The sequence below is a fragment of the Arctopsyche grandis genome, chromosome 13 (genome assembly GCF_051622035.1).
Source record: "Arctopsyche grandis isolate Sample6627 chromosome 13, ASM5162203v2, whole genome shotgun sequence".
NCBI classification, from domain to species: Eukaryota; Metazoa; Arthropoda; class Insecta; order Trichoptera; family Hydropsychidae; genus Arctopsyche; species Arctopsyche grandis.
The window spans coordinates 29,298,524-29,316,442 of record NC_135367.1 but is presented as its reverse complement, the minus strand read 5'-3'; the positions used below and the strand labels follow the sequence as shown (position 1 = coordinate 29,316,442).

Sequence of the window (17,919 nt, the reverse complement as noted above, 5' to 3'; positions counted from 1 at the left end):
CATTTTTAGAAGCAGTTATGGACTCGTGCTCTCTCTTTCTGTCTTGCTTTTACATGCGTGCGTGCGAAAGAGATACCTACATATATACACTAAATAAGTTTTGACGATTATTTTCCGACGCTTTATTCTTTTCAATAATCTATTTTTAGATATCGATGTATCCTTACAACATGCGATATATTCGAAACAGGTAGCGGTCTTTCTCTATTTCTTTCTTGGTTTTAATTGTGTACGTGTGAGCGAGACACACAAGGATGTGAAGTTTCTAATAATCAAATATTTTTTCAACATGTATCATAAACATTTTGTATGCATTTCAGTTGCATTCGATTGATTGCATGAATTCGTGACGTCTCGTGACCTATATAATTGAAAGCGGATTTCTATTGTTTTTTGCCATTTATTTTAACTCTGCAAAATGATATCGGACAGTGAAAGTGATGAAAGCGAAATAATAGCTCCTCGCCGAGGAACTCGACCAATCAGCAGCTCTACTGATTCTAAAAATGAATTTATCGACAATAATCAATTCCCAAGTAATAACTCCTTATATGACATTGACAACGAACCCGAAATTTACTTTGATGATGAACCCGAAATTGAAGAGCTTTTATTTAAAAAATTGATAAATGTTTATAAAGCTTGATTGTAAAATAAATATAAATACGTATACAAAAAAAATGTTTCGTGCCACTGATGCGCTGGTGGCTCAAAGAAAGTATTGAAATACGACAATTAATGACGAAAACAACGATCGTCGTAGCAATCTTCGCCGATTTCAAAACAACGATTTATCGTTGTTGTAGCAGTCAAAGGGTTAAGGAGTTCGAAATATGCACCTATCTAAATGACAAACATAGTCAATTGTTTGTAAATACCACTTTAAATAATTGTTTTTTTTATTTATTTATCAAACGAGTATGACATTTCTGTTCTTCTAATCAATTTTTCTTTCAATTTTGTATTGAAAAGTTAATTCTTCTATTTTCCTTTTACATGTGTATTTCTGTACATGCTTTCATTTTTTTTTGTCACTATAGTTTGTTAAAAATGAAATAAATAAATATGGATTTCCTCTTAAATTATAATAGTGAATTTTTTCAATAGTTGAGGGATGAAAATGAAACTTTACAAAACCATGAAAGTTAAATTAGGTTTTTCTATTTTTTTCTTCTTCATAATACATACATATGTATTAGTAGAAGCAGAACAAAATCATATAATAATAACATATCTGTCTAAAGTGAATAAAACAATCGAGTCGATTAACCGAAGAGGTCAACAATAAAAAGCTCATCAGTCAAGCAAGTAGATACGACGCTTTACGTAATAGCAATTGTAAACTGACCCAGCTTTGACCTACATACGTACATATGTAATATACATACATATGTACATATATAAAGTCGAATTAAACTCGACTCAACCCCTACTTACTTCTTCGCTAGAAATGCAATTACCACATTAAGATTGACCTTAGGTCGGACGAACGAGTTTAAATTAGATAATACGATCTCGATATTTTTAAGTTCGGTTATTTTTGAACCACTTCATCGCCACAAGCGCAACGGTGCGCGCCCCTTCGTATTTAAGGCTATGACTCGAAATTAATTTTGGTTTCTTTACAATAACATCTAAAAATTTCCTGTGATCTAATTAAATTAAAAAAAGTCAATATTTTTCGTTAGTTTGCTATATATGTATACAAAAAGATAGTGTCAAGGGTTGGCACTAAACACACATAATAAAATAATCGAATCGGTTTCTACAAACGCGTGGCGATTAAGTGGTTAAAAACAACTGCACATTACATACATACATATGTATATGTATGCATTATAGCAAATGCGACCGCTTTGATAAATGTGCAGTGGATAACGATGCGGATTCATGCATGTGGAGCAGTCATCAGGTTGTTTCGTCAATGCGGCTTCAATCTTCGCTTTTCAAACTGTAGCTCGCACGGCTATTTTACAGCTACTTTTTTAAGTATAAAATTCAAAATTCAAATTCAATTCATCTTAATATAGTCACTCTTTTTAATCGAGAATTAAATCTTGTGTGTATTTGTATTAAATTTGGGTCAGTTTGCCATAATATGATAGTTTAAGAATCTCAGTTGCATTATGCAGATAGCACGCGGTCCGCATTCCTCTCTGCTAGAGATCATTTACGAAACCGAATCCGGATTTAACCAATTCAGGTGTGGACACTTGGAATTCAATCCTTTAAAAAAACCGTCGATAATATGTATATCGATAATTGAAATAAACAATGAAACATTTATTTAAGAGCAAGATTTCGATCCTAATCTCAAATTTAATAAAAAATCAACAACGATCAATCTTCCAGGCGAGAAAACGTTGTGTAAAATCTCGAAAGTCAATGACTTTCGAGATTGAAGATTGAGATTGAAGATGACTTTAAGTCATCTTGATTGTATTTCACAATAACAATGCAATTAACTTCGTTCAAAGCTAAGTGCCCGAGATATTTTATGACCTTTTCAGTGCAAAAACTAAACAATCTCTTTTCTTTGATATGATTTTAATAAGCAAAATTGTATTGTTTCACAGTCACTCTACCAAAAGTGAAGAAATGAATTTGGTCATTTCAAAAGCGAAACCATATTATAATATACATACATACATTGTATGTAGAAGGACCCTACATATTAGTTTTGATCTGATTAATTCCTCGCGATCGTTTTGACAGGTTTGATTTGGGAATGGGATGGATTCGATGAAAAAGCAAGTATTGTTACGATTGATATGTATGTATGTTATTTAATATTGGCATATCCATACTAGAGGGTTTAAAAAAAACACACACACACAGAGATCTTTACAGTGTCGTGACACAGTCATGGCAAAACTGGTTTACAGTTGTAGCCGACAAACGAGCTAGCAGAAATGTTTGAAGGACATGTCTCAAAAGCGGCATCGTCCAACAGCATACCTGTTCATTTCAAAACAACCAGGTGTATCTGACTGAAACGTAAGTGCTACAAAACATACTCGTTAGTCTTGCCTGCCTTGCCTACCTTAGATGCAACTTTTTTCTTCACCGTGTACTTTACTACTCTCACTTTCACTTTCATAGACAATCTTCTTCTAGATGAGATCACGCTTACATCCTTATGATTGAATAACAAATCAGCGCATACGTTATATCGATTACAACGTCAATGTTAATGATTCTGTACATATGTACAATGCACTCGTTTATAAATATTTTTACTATCATAGAGTGTAATTACAAATTGCAAGATGTCATAAGCCAAAGTCAGACCTCAAAATCCCCTCTGGAGAAAGTCTGAAATGGCAATCAGTAATAAAATCTTTAGGAGTAACGTTCGATAAGAGAATGAGATGGGTACTTTGACATTGAGGCAGCGAAATGCAAGGCGATGCGTGTATATCTTCAATATACCCAATATTTAATCGCCATAGTTCTTTATCAATACAAAATAAAATAAAATAATATCGCGCGCTCATATAACCATTATTAACCTATGCTGCACCTGTATGATATAACGGCTCAAATACTAACCTATTCATGCTCCAAATAATACAAAATAAATTATAACACACCCATGTACATATACTAACCTAAAAAACAGACATTACTAACAAACTAACCAGTAAATTCTATGACAGAATCACTTATAACCATACTAACACACTGTAAAGGGGACACGGTCGATTGGGCGCCCAGGACGATTGGGCGATCAGTGTTACTCGCCACTGCGACAATTGGACGACGAGACTGGCGGACACTGCGTCAATTGGGCCCTGCGTCAATTGGGCGCCCATCGCACTGGGCGATCATCGAGTGGCCGACGGCGACCGGGCGACCAGGGCGCATGGGCGACCACCGACACGGCCCGCTGGTGAAGTGGTCGCCAAGCTTACGTAAACTCTGCGTTTTGCAAGGAACGACCGCGAACGGAGCGTTATAGGAATTTCCGATGCACTGACAAATATTCTACCTACATACATATGCTTTATACCGCTTTATTTTTCGTTTCAGTTTTACCAATTTTTCGTAACAACACGAATCATACTATTAATTTTTTTCGCTATATTATATTACATTTGCTGGAATTTTATATTAAACGTACTTTTATAAATACATGTGTAGCACCTTTTCACAAAAAATAATTGTAAGATGACAAATCATATGTACCTACATATTCTCCAAAATAATATAAAAGAAAAATGATCGATTGAATCTTTCGCGCAGTGCTTTTAGTTTGTTTTCAAATGGACACACTTATTTTTCTTTTAAATGTTATATTTCAGTTTTATCAATTGGATAAATTCACACTCTATTCTCAATTTTCTCAACACTGTATTAGTTATACATAATAACAAAATATTTTCTAATAGCGATTCTCAAAGTTTTCAAGATTATATTTTTTTTCAATGATGAAATACGTTTACGAAAAAAAAGCGCATACTTAAATTCGTTCGCGGAGCTCGAATAATTTTTTTCGGCTTTTCCCATAATTAAATTATTACATCGTTTACGATTCGCAGAGGCAATTCTCGAAAAAAATAGCTTTTTAAAGTAATTTTAAACATCTCCCGTTCTATGGTTATTGTTGAAAATTACATTGAGCCACAAAAAATCACGTTTTTTAGTTACCAGAGCGGAGACTAACCAATCTTTACTAACTTTGACCCACTGAATTCGAATATGATATTGATTTTTGCTGGTTGGTGATCGTTTACGTGATATGAGCGTTTAAAAAAATGCGCGATTTTTACAGTTTTTTGGCTTTTGCGGTCTTTAACTCAAAACCTAGTATTGCTGTGCTCAAAGTGAGTATTGGAATCAATAGTCAGATGTTTTTCCTATTGATTGTGATATTGCATTGCTTTAAAATACTTATAAATAATTGTCTAGCGAATTTTAAAAGTCAAAAAAATATTTTTTTTACGGATTTTTTCTCCGTGCTATTTTGCATTTATTTGGCAATTTTTTTATTTCACCTCGTTTATAAGGATTGGTTTTCTATTTCAATATTTTTTATTTTTATCTAAACGTACTAACTCGAGCGGTAATTGCAATTTAAATGCTTTCGTTTTTGTTGCTCAGTGTTATTATAGTCACATTAAAATCTATATGATAGTTTATAGTAATTAAGGCTCATTTCGTTTATCAATAATTTAATAAGGTTTATTTTTACTAATTAATATCTTTCGCTTTTGTAAATTCGAAACATACATACATATGTATAACGAATTATGTTTACATCTATAACTGTCATCCAGCGCTCATCTGTTCATCTAATGTATAATTTCTTTAATAATATTTTATGCGTATAAAATATTACAAAGACCTTACAAGAAATTATATATTTTCAAATATTTGGACCGAATGAACGAACTCATTCAAAACGTTTTTTTTTACTATGAGTTCGTTTTGATAAAAGAGTTCTCAAAACGACTTTTGACAACTGTTTCTCGAACTACTTTTTTTCTTGATTGTTTTACATGACATGTTATACATACATATGTAAGGTTTTTCAACGGGTTTTTGCGGTATCATAAATTCATGGCACTCAAATTTGGTTTAAAATAATGCAATGACGTAAATGATTTTATACAGTCAAAAAGTCAGTTTTTACGAGCCCAGCTCAAATATGCAAATTCGAAAATATGGCTGCCATATCTACGATAGAAGCTCACATGAATATGATCAATATGCTAATAAGTTACGAAATGTGTTTGATAGATTTAAAGATTTTTCAAAAATAGAGGATATAATATTATTCATGTCATTCCCATTCAATGATGAAATACAAATAGAAGAAATATCAAACAAATTAAAATAATTTTTGGATGTAGGATGAAAAAGGGTAGGTACCTGGGTCAGATTCATTCTCGCTCGGTTTTCGGAACAATAGACTGACCATTTAAGACTCGAAATATCTCCTACAATAGAAAGTTATAAAAAACTCCTGAATGCTAGACAATAACACGTTTTGTATATATATCTATAAGTAGTATTTTTCTTTGATATTCAATGATGAAATTCAAATAGAAGAAATATCGCATGATTTTTAATTTGTGTCGATATTCGTACAAATTTACGTACAAAATATTCGTACAAATTAAATGTTCAAAAATAAAAATATAAATACTTATATAATAGCGCGAATTGCATCGGCTTTCGATGATCTTAAAAAATATGGGATCAACCGTGTGATTGGTGCTTATTTTTAATCTTACGAAAATCAAAAACTTGTAAAATTTGTAACTCTCAACATTAAATCAATTCTAGAATCGCCAGTATTTAGTATATTCATCAAATCATATAATTCAGAATAATTTGAATTTAATAAAAGGATAAAGGGTATAAAATCATTTACGTCATTGCATTATTTTAAACCAAATTTGAGGGCCATGAATTTATGATACCGCAAAAACCCGTTGAAAAACCTTACATATGTATGTATAACATGTCATGTAAAACAATCAAGAAAAAAAGTAGTTCGAGAAACAGTTGTCAAAAGTCGTTTTGAGAACTCTTTTATCAAAACGAACTCATAGTAAAAAAAAACGTTTTGAATGAGTTCGTTCATTCGGTCCAAATATTTGAAAATATATAATTTCTTGTAAGGTCTTTGTAATATTTTATACGCATAAAATATTATTAAAGAAATTATACATTAGATGAACAGATGAGCGCTGGATGACAGTTATAGATGTAAACATAATTCGTTATACATATGTATGTATGTTTCGAATTTACAAAAGCGAAAGATATTAATTAGTAAAAATAAACCTTATTAAATTATTGATAAACGAAATGAGCCTTAATTACTATAAACTATCATATAGATTTTAATGTGACTATAATAACACTGAGCAACAAAAACGAAAGCATTTAAATTGCAATTACCGCTCGAGTTAGTACGTTTAGATAAAAATAAAAAATATTGAAATAGAAAACCAATCCTTATAAACGAGGTGAAATAAAAAAATTGCCAAATAAATGCAAAATAGCACGGAGAAAAAATCCGTAAAAAAAATATTTTTTTGACTTTTAAAATTCGCTAGACAATTATTTATAAGTATTTTAAAGCAATGCAATATCACAATCAATAGGAAAAACATCTGACTATTGATTCCAATACTCACTTTGAGCACAGCAATACTAGGTTTTGAGTTAAAGACCGCAAAAGCCAAAAAACTGTAAAAATCGCGCATTTTTTTAAACGCTCATATCACGTAAACGATCACCAACCAGCAAAAATCAATATCATATTCGAATTCAGTGGGTCAAAGTTAGTAAAGATTGGTTAGTCTCCGCTCTGGTAACTAAAAAACGTGATTTTTTGTGGCTCAATGTAATTTTCAACAATAACCATAGAACGGGAGATGTTTAAAATTACTTTAAAAAGCTATTTTTTTCGAGAATTGCCTCTGCGAATCGTAAACGATGTAATAATTTAATTATGGGAAAAGCCGAAAAAAATTATTCGAGCTCCGCGAACGAATTTAAGTATGCGCTTTTTTTTCGTAAACGTATTTCATCATTGAAAAAAAATATAATCTTGAAAACTTTGAGAATCGCTATTAGAAAATATTTTGTTATTATGTATAACTAATACAGTGTTGAGAAAATTGAGAATAGAGTGTGAATTTATCCAATTGATAAAACTGAAATATAACATTTAAAAGAAAAATAAGTGTGTCCATTTGAAAACAAACTAAAAGCACTGCGCGAAAGATTCAATCGATCATTTTTCTTTTATATTATTTTGGAGAATATGTAGGTACATATGATTTGTCATCTTACAATTATTTTTTGTGAAAAGGTGCTACACATGTATTTATAAAAGTACGTTTAATATAAAATTCCAGCAAATGTAATATAATATAGCGAAAAAAATTAATAGTATGATTCGTGTTGTTACGAAAAATTGGTAAAACTGAAACGAAAAATAAAGCGGTATAAAGCATATGTATGTAGGTAGAATATTTGTCAGTGCATCGGAAATTCCTATAACGCTCCGTTCGCGGTCGTTCCTTGCAAAACGCAGAGTTTACGTAAGCTTGGCGACCACTTCACCAGCGGGCCGTGTCGGTGGTCGCCCATGCGCCCTGGTCGCCCGGTCGCCGTCGGCCACTCGATGATCGCCCAGTGCGATGGGCGCCCAATTGACGCAGGGCCCAATTGACGCAGTGTCCGCCAGTCTCGTCGTCCAATTGTCGCAGTGGCGAGTAACACTGATCGCCCAATCGTCCTGGGCGCCCAATCGTCACGTACCGACTGTAAAGAGTCTCGGTGATTACAATAAAATGCCTATACCATTCAGATATAAACACAGATTACCTAAACACAATCTGTTTTATATCTTCAACTTTATCGTTTAGATATTTAGTTAATGTTCAAAAAATGATCAAAAAATTAATGAAAAAAAGTTAATGAAAAAATGAACAAAAAAATGAAAAAAAAAAAAAATTTGGAAATAATAAATAGAATTATTCCTCAACGTATATTTATATAAAATAAAAATTAAAAAAAAATAATTATTGAAATTATAAAATTTTTTTTATTTATAATAAAATTAAAATTGTAAGAGTCAATTTAATTTAAAATAAAATTACAATATTTAGAAATTTAATTAAAATATTGTGTATACATATACATAAATATGGATATTATGTATAATGAGCATTTATAAGAATTGTAAATAGGTTTTTGAGCTATTTTTCTTATTATGCTGTACATGAACATTTGAATAATATACATAATACTATCATTACTAACAAAAATAAAATAAAATTGTAAAATAGAAAATTAAATAGATATAAGATGCATTGTGAACATAATTTAGTAATAATAAAAAGAATTTAAAAATCAAAATCAAAATTGCAAGATGCACTGCGGAGAAGTGCAAATATGCAGAGTTGGCAGCAAGTGAACTTTTCATTTTCCTCAACTTGGCTCTTTTCTCACATTTAAAATTTGTTATATTATACATACGAATATATATATATATATATATATATATATATATATATATATATATATATATATATATATATATATATATATATATATATATATATATATATGTATATATATATATATATATATATATATATATATATATATAATATATATATATATATATATATATATATATATATATATATATGAATATACAACTTGCTCGAATTGTATGTACATACATATGTATGTATAGAAAAAATCCACTGTAATAAACAGCACAGTATTGAATTACATTTTCGCATGTACATATGTATTGTCAGCAAACCTTGACCTTTTAGATTGAGTCTACCATCGTCCACCACCTACCCAAAGTTCTTAAAAGAACATGCGTAGGTACTCTCCACAAGTGGACGAGTCAAGTAAAATGTACAATGTATGTATGTATGTACATATAATATTTCTGAGAACATATTATATCATGTTGTTTTTACTCAATGTCTACACATGTTCGAAAAAAATCATATTTTTCAATCAAAAATCACCAGTCGGTTACCTAGGTAACCAACATTGGAAAACAAATAAATATTACCTACGGTAGCGACAAAAATTAACTACATACATATATCATTAAATTCGAAAAATCTCGGTTTATACGAGTAAAACAAAAATAAGTTGTATAACGAAACCTGTACCTGACTTTGTCTTTTCAGTAAATTCAGTAAATACATCTATTCATAAATTTTTGTGTGCCCAAATAAAAACTTGACGATGTGCATCAATATTATAACCCGTTGAAAGGATAGTCTATTTGTAGTCTGTAATATACCTATATTTAAGAGATTAAAAATGAAATTTCATAGAGAGGACACTCACCCTGCAATTCCATGATATTGGCGCCAACTTCCGGCAGCAAATGTTGGAAGGTGGTGCATAGAAGAACACCGCCGCCGAAGGACAACAGAGCAACCACTACCTTGTTGGAGTTTTTGATTTCGGACGCACTCTCGTCATCACTGATCATGTTAAACTTCTTGGCGAGCAGCATGGGCAGCAGGCCGAAGACCAAGGAGGCCAGGAACAGGACAACCATTGCCACTGCTTTGGCCAGAACGACCTCGGCCTTGTCTCCGTCATCGTCACCGTGGCGCAGCATTATCTCGTCAATGACGGTGGCCATGTTTACCGTTTTTACTCAAGTGGAGGGATTCAGCATCAACTGGTCCACATTCGCGTCGTCTCCGCCTGCTGAACAAACAGCGGGCTATTATCAAATTACAATCATAATCGTCAAGTCACATGTGTATTTCTATCATTGTCGAAACGAAGAGTTTTAGGGCGAAACCACACAGAGAAGAACGGCACGTCGTATGCTTGGCTCCCCGCAGTGGAGGCTGTCCTACATTTCTTCAAATATGTAGGACAGCCTCAAGCAAGAATAAAATTTTACCGAAAGCACTCCAGGGGGTGATTTTGGGACGGTGTGTGCTGGGCGTGCCATGAATATGTGCAAGGCATTCCACATTTTTTTCGCATATTTAAAAGTATCTAAAAATAAAGTAAAAAACCATGTGCCGTTCCTTCTTGTGTGATTTGGACCTTTGTCGTGACGGTTTATGCAACTGCGACATCAAAACCGATCACAGCTAAAATCACAGCCGGTATTGAGAATCTCAAATCTAAAAGATACACATATCGATATCGTAAAAAAATGACATGAATAAAAAATTAATATTAATAACATTGCGACCTCAGTTCGTTTTTTTTTTTTTAATTTTTTTTTGGTACAATTTTATTTAATTACGCTTGGTGATTCATTTTTGTACAAAATCTTCTGCTAATAAAACGACATTAAAAGCACCATATACTATTTATATATTATAACATATGTACATGTATGTATATAAAGAAGGATTGTTGAATCGAAGTCGTTAAAAATTAAGTAATGCCGACCCGATTTCACATTTATTTATATATTTATTACTTAATAATGGATGTATGTATATGTGAATATTAAATCACTTATGAACATGCCGAACTATTTGCAATGAGAGTAATTGATCAATACCCTAAGTATGTATGTATATTAGTGGCGTGCCATGAAAATCTCTCTGTTTCTATTGCACAGGTTTACTTATGTGTGTGCGAGCAGGATACAAGAGGACTCGGTATGACGTCACCCTTGTATCCTGCTCTCGATTTCCACGTCACGCCACTGGTATGTAGACGGAGAATCTTTTTATCTCACGTTTAGATCAAATTAATGGACGGTCGGTAATTCGACGGTTCCTGGAAATGTTCGTACACATACATACTTGTATAGGAGCAAAATTAATTTGGCATTAAAAAGTTTTTCGGAGTCGATGTATGTAATATGAAGAAGATTAATATGGAACGGTTTACCTTTACATGAACGTCGTATATTATTCCATAAGTAAGTAATTTTGTATGGGTTCTTTGAACCCTGTCAATTCACTACAAGGACAAGGCCCGCTAATTTCGTTTCATTATATCGTCAAAATTCAGTCAGATTTCAGCAAGAGGTGTACACAATTGAAATTTCTAACGTTTTCACCTCAACGTTACGGTTGTCATTGCATTCAATTTGTTTCTTCTGTTCAAACAGTCGAAACAGACAAATTACAAAATATTAATCATGAATTTGCTACTCACTTACTAACTTACATACTTGCAATATTATATTCTCAGCCTTCAATTAAATGACAGTTTAACTCCAATATCAATTTTGATTAATATATGTACATATGTACATAATACATTTAGGTACAACGCAAACGATTTTATGCGAATTCAAATTGACGATAATTGAGGCGAAACTATAATATTCCATGAATATCGTATTGCACATATGTATCGTATTGCACTATGTATATTATATAATATATAAAAACCGAAACGACGTCTATGATTCGTTTCCGATTGGCTGTCGACAAAGTCATTTCTGATTGGCTGGATTAATCATAGTCGTTTGTTAAATGATATAATTTTATTTCGATTCAAATAAATTTAATAAAAAAACAAATGAAGACGGTATTCTCACTACTAGACTGCATTTCCATTTCAAGTTATTTTTATTATACCGTGCTAAAAGGGAAGAGATCGTCAAAAGTGGAACCGAGCGAAGCCGGGTAGCACCATTAGTACAATACATATAATTCAAACTAACCCCATTGAATAATTTTCATGCATAAACGAAAGCCGCAATTAGACATAGAGAGAGAAACCTTCAAAGTTTTCCGATACAAATTACATATACATATGTACATATGTAGGTAATACCTAATCTAACTTCGTGTTAGTTTTGCGTTTAACTCTGTATTGTATAATAATATTGTTCTAAAATGATTTAACGGTTTGATCGTCGCGATTCATGACCCGATACGCATTGCTAAATCGGAAATTTTCACACCTTTTTTTGCTCATACACACAACGGGAAATTAAGAAAACGGAAAAACAACGTTTTTGTAACATCGACGACGTTTCCGCAAGACCGCAACGTACTGCAATTTTTGCATCGTTTTTGCATCGACGATATGCAAAAAATACCTTCTATCCAATTTTCACGCTATCTACCTACATATAGTAGTTTTTTTTGTTTGTATAGAAACAACTTCGACTGCATGAGTTTCGTTGCTTTTGTTGCTGAGATTCACGAGTTTCCGTCAAATCATCGACAACTCATAGAAAATCATTTAAGACAATGGAGTTTTATATATTTTTTATATATGTATGTATGTATCTAACAAAATACATATGTACGCCAGTAAAATAATTTACAATCACTGCTTAAATAGCATCAATTCAATTGTGGTTTTTTCTGCAACTGGTTATCGAGTAGGTGCTATTTGCTTTATTTTATCGATTCATTTTTCGCTGTCGAAACTTTTAATACAGTTTTAACACTTCAAATTCGTCATTTTACAAATCAAATTCGTCATGTTGCAAATCAAATTAAGAATTGAATGAACTTTACATATATAAAAAATGAGAATTCCCTTTTTAATCGGACCTTTATACTTTAATTACAATACAATTATTAATTTAATACTTCATTATGAAATTATATTATTTATTATAATAATATATAATAAATAATACATTATTTATTATAATAATATAATTTCATACTTAATAAAAGTATGAAATTAATAATGGTATTAATTAATAAATTAATGACGAATTTGATTTGTAAAACGAAAAATTTAATTTGTAATATGACGAATTTGAAGTGTAAAAACTGTATGTAGATATTTATCGGCCCTTTTAATGTTAATCCATCTATGTACATGCATACATATATATGTATATATACATATACAGGCAATATGTACATACATATGTATATGATTTGAGGATCTTTAGGTCTAACACTGATAGCTGCATGAATAGAAAATGTGCTTTTCCATCTGTATAATTAAAATAAAACAAAATATGCATGTACATATTTATGTACATTTGTATATACAATTGAAACTCGTGATACAATGTAATATTTTCTTAATCGTTTCAATGTAATCAAACAAAATTAATTTGTGTTAATTACAATGTAGGCATCTATTATGTACATATTATATGTATGTATTCATTACAATTCTTATGCATCGTATGTATGTACATAATTCATTACAAACGTATTAGTCGTGACCAAATTTGAAATAGCAGGAAAGACTCCATAACTGAACAATCGATAAATCAATTCAGCATTTAATATGATATATCGATACATTTATTAACCCAAACAATCCACAGGAAAATTCTCTTGAAAATATTAAATGTACATACGAGAATACATACATACACACATATGTATGTATCTTACAAAACAAAAAGGTGTCTTAATCACGTCTACATATCAAACATACGATATTTTTTTCATTAGGCTACCTTTCTCTTTTGAACTTTGATTTGTTTATTTTTTTTTAAGCGGTAAGCGGTTATCACTATTTTTTCATTCAACAATATGAATATTCAAATTATAATTGTTATCATTATTGTACTGAATAAATGAAAACTTTTACAAACGCATCGGTAATAATATGAAATAAGTATTATTTATTATTATATAATTGATAATAGCATTAAAAATATTATTGACTTATGATAATTTTAAATTAAATGCTATACATTTCAATTCTAACAAAGACATCTATGTACATACATATTTCTAGCCGAGAACCTTTTTAAACTATTATTATGTATTTAAAAAGCTGGGTGCACCAATTTTACTTAAAAATAACGGAAAAGTCTCAGTTTTGAGACCGACAATCAGTATTTCTATGAACTTACAACAAGCCTATCAGCGAATTCGATTATTTTCTATTAAATTGTCGGCTTTCTTATTTGAACTACATTACTAAGAAACCAAAATTTAAAAAATTGTTCAGTCATATAAGTCCCTCTGATGAGAAAATCAGCAATGATTAATTTGAGAAACCCTGAATCATAACAAGCAAAAATATCAATATATTATGAATACATAATATAAAGACTTTTCGAGATACTCTTCTTCGAACAGTAGCTACAATCAGGCTTTCTAAAACATCCGAAAAAAAATTCCTTTTTTGATTGAACATATTGAATAAGGCTATTATTTTATTTTATATATTATGTAATGTTTTTAAAGTACAAGTCATATAACACCCCCAATTTAATTAATATTAAGCCCTCCCTTGAGTATTATATGTGTAGTATCTTATTTTTTCTTAAGAAATACTCATCGAAAAAGAAAATAAATGAAATGACATGGGGGCGCAAATTTTTCCGTTTGCCTTAGATTACAAAATGTCTAGGCTCTGATATGAATATATATATATATATATATATATATATATATATATATATATATATATATATATATATATATATGTATTATAATTCATTAAAAAAAATAAAACCATGTTTTGAAAATTATCAAGTGCTCCCATTCGTAAAAATGTCCATTTCGAACCCTGTCTAGAATACGTTAATTGACTTGATGGGACGAGTTTTTGGAAAATCATTCGTTTATTGACTTGATGGGACGAGTTTTTGGAAAATCATTCGTTTATTGACATAAATTTCGATAAAAAATAGTTATTCGTTTCGTTCAATTTTAATTATAATAAATAATAAATAGGTAGATACATATGTCACGACTATGCGATTTTTAAAGATATTCAAATAAAAAAAAATCATGACAATGAAAATGTAAAGATATAATCATGCTGATAGTGATCATAATACAGCAGACACATAATACAGATTTGTATCTTCACTATATCGTCCCATGTATCATTTTTCTTCCTACAATTTTTTCATTTCAAAATCGAAAAATGGGAAATCGACTGACGTTTAACGATACGAACTGAACAATTCAAATAGATTCGCAAATACCATATATCACTGCATTCGTTGAACGTGCTTTTGCCATTAATAGGCACAAAACGTGCTCTGAATAAATAACTTCGCATTTTTAAATTCACTTTACACTTCACATGTCAAGAATTATTAGTATTTAATGGCCATTTTAATGCTTTGACGAGTTGAATATATTGTTACGAATTATTTTTTGTATAGTTTTTCGTTCGTGTAAATTTATTGATTGAACATATTGCTTATAGCATTATCACAACTGAGTTGGAAAAATACGATTTTATAAACTTTTTTGGGAAAGTCAAAGCTATTATGTATATCTACGTACATAGTACATATGTATATAAACATATGTGTAATTGTGTTATTCCTGATTTTATTTTCAAATTATTCAAATTATAAGTTGATATTGTGAAATGACAAACTTATTGCATACCTCAAAATTAAAAAAAAAAAGATTTGTTGCACTGCTGTCACATATCACATGAAAATGTTTAGTATGCGGAAGATTATTATTATAATATTGTATAAATTCCTTTGTTTATTTTATTTTCTTGTTTAAATGTTTGAATAATTGAATATATTATATTATACATATGAATGATTTGTATTTAAATGATGAACTCACTGTGTTTACAAGTAAGAATATGAAAATCACTGCAAATGTTGCGTTGCTAATTTCACTGTGAAAATCAATTATTTCACTGGCGACACTTGAATCGGGTTGACTTTTCAGATAGTCAACTACATTTTCATTGACGATAAACAGCTTTTTTAAGTGAAACCCCGGCGTGATATGAAATGTGAACTTTGAATGTGAAATGTGAACGATGTAAGAAAACGTCCAACCGAGCAGCACACCTGTCCGCTACTGACTGCGACTGTGACTGCGACTACATACCATACCATACCATACCATACCATACCATTTCCAACAAATAATGATATTGCGAGAGTCGTGGGGATTTCGCCTCTCTCCAAACTCCCCTCCCCACCCACCCACCTACCTACCATGTTAAACTACGCTTTTTAACCCTCAAATTGACCAAAAAGGTTTATAATTTATTCTTAAATACGAGCATCGAAACAAAAAATAACATTATTCAGTCAATTTACTTCCAAGTACAATGGTTTTTCCCAGAAAAGTTTACTCTCGAGAAATCACTCAATTTTCTCCACCTCGCATCAGAGAACTACTTACTGCAAATGATAAAATGGTCGGTAAAAACTTAAATTCGACAAAGTCAACATTTCGGAGGTACATTCGCATGTATGTATGTATGTACATATGTACATGTGAAATCACACAGGAAAATTGGAACACTACAATGTACACATAGAAAATTTCGCTGTATGCAGTAATAATTATGATGTTTCCGTACATGACTGTTTAGATTTTATTCAGAACTATTGACCAACATTAATATTTGTCTCGATTGTAAATAGGTTTTTGAGCTCTTTTTCCTATTATGCTTTAGATTAACATTAGAATAATATAATACTGTGATTACTAACCAAATTAAATTAAAATTGTAAAATAGAAAATGATCAGTAGATCAGTAGCTATTAAAATAGATATAAGATGTATTGTGAACATAATTTCGTAATAATAAAAAGCATTTAAAAATCAAAATCGAAATCAAATATTTGTCTCAATGTATGATGATTACTCACTACATTTATTGATATTGAAAAAAAATGGGCGCATTTGAGGTTTTTCGTTGTGCAGAATTTTCGATGTGTGCAATTTCAAAATAATTGTGCAATCAATCTCCGGTATTTTTTTTTTACTTTGCCTACATACATACATATGTATGTACGTAGTAGGGTTTCTGACCCGGGTCGACCCGGGACAGACATTCCCGGGAATTCACGGAATTTTTGTTGTCCCGTGTCCCGGGAATTTTTATCTCGAATCCCGGGAATTGGATTTAAAAAAATCTTGAAAACATACAACATTTTCACGACTGCAAAGACAAAATATACAAAACAACGTAAATAAAAATAGCCTCGACTCTAAAAAAGAAATTAAAATATACATGCTGACAGGAGAAAAAACCGATAACATAAAAAAATTGTTTTCGTCCCTTTTAATAATAAAACCAACTTCGACCAAAACTGAAAGAGTGTTTTCCATTTCTGGTAATTTTTGTACCAAATCAAGAATTAGATTTTCGGATTCTCATTTAAATATTTTAGTATTCGTAAGAAGCTACTTTAAATAATTTCACTTTTATAATTACATTTTTTCAAGTTAATAGATATATTATGTATTGTTGTGTAAATAAATAAATATTTTTTTATTGATAAAAAATATATCAAATTGAAAAAAAAAGTATTTTATGTGTCCGGACCGGAAGTGGTAAGTGTTTTCTTTTCTTTAAGTTTTTGGATTTAATTATCTCCTAAACCACTCACCAGACCGGATAGAAACTTTTTTACATATTTATTTATTTAATATACTTGTTGGAGGCGGCAAAGCCGATAGGCCCAATGGGTTTGAACAAACATATTTCACAAATTATACATATATGCAATAAAAAAATTAGAAAAATTAAAATACATTAAAAAAACAA

At 30.7% G+C, this 17,919-nt stretch overlaps 1 protein-coding gene across 2 annotated transcripts in view; it reads right to left on the bottom strand.

The window, feature by feature from the left end:
- LOC143920699 (zinc transporter ZIP1-like) overlaps window positions 1–16,267 on the bottom strand; it is a 45,104-nt gene extending 28,837 nt beyond the window's left edge. Inside the window, exons 1-2 of one of the 2 annotated variants that reach the window (XM_077443638.1) lie at window positions 15,972–16,267; window positions 9,847–10,215 (exon numbers count right to left, since the gene is read on the bottom strand). In XM_077443638.1, coding sequence (XP_077299764.1) covers window positions 9,847–10,150 — 304 coding nt within the window. In that variant the 5' untranslated portion in view covers window positions 10,151–10,215; window positions 15,972–16,267. Of the gene's footprint in view, window positions 1–9,846; window positions 10,219–15,971 lie in introns of both variants that reach the window. The other variant, XM_077443639.1, reaches the window with a different exon arrangement.
- Window positions 16,268–17,919: the final 1,652 nt, after the last annotated feature.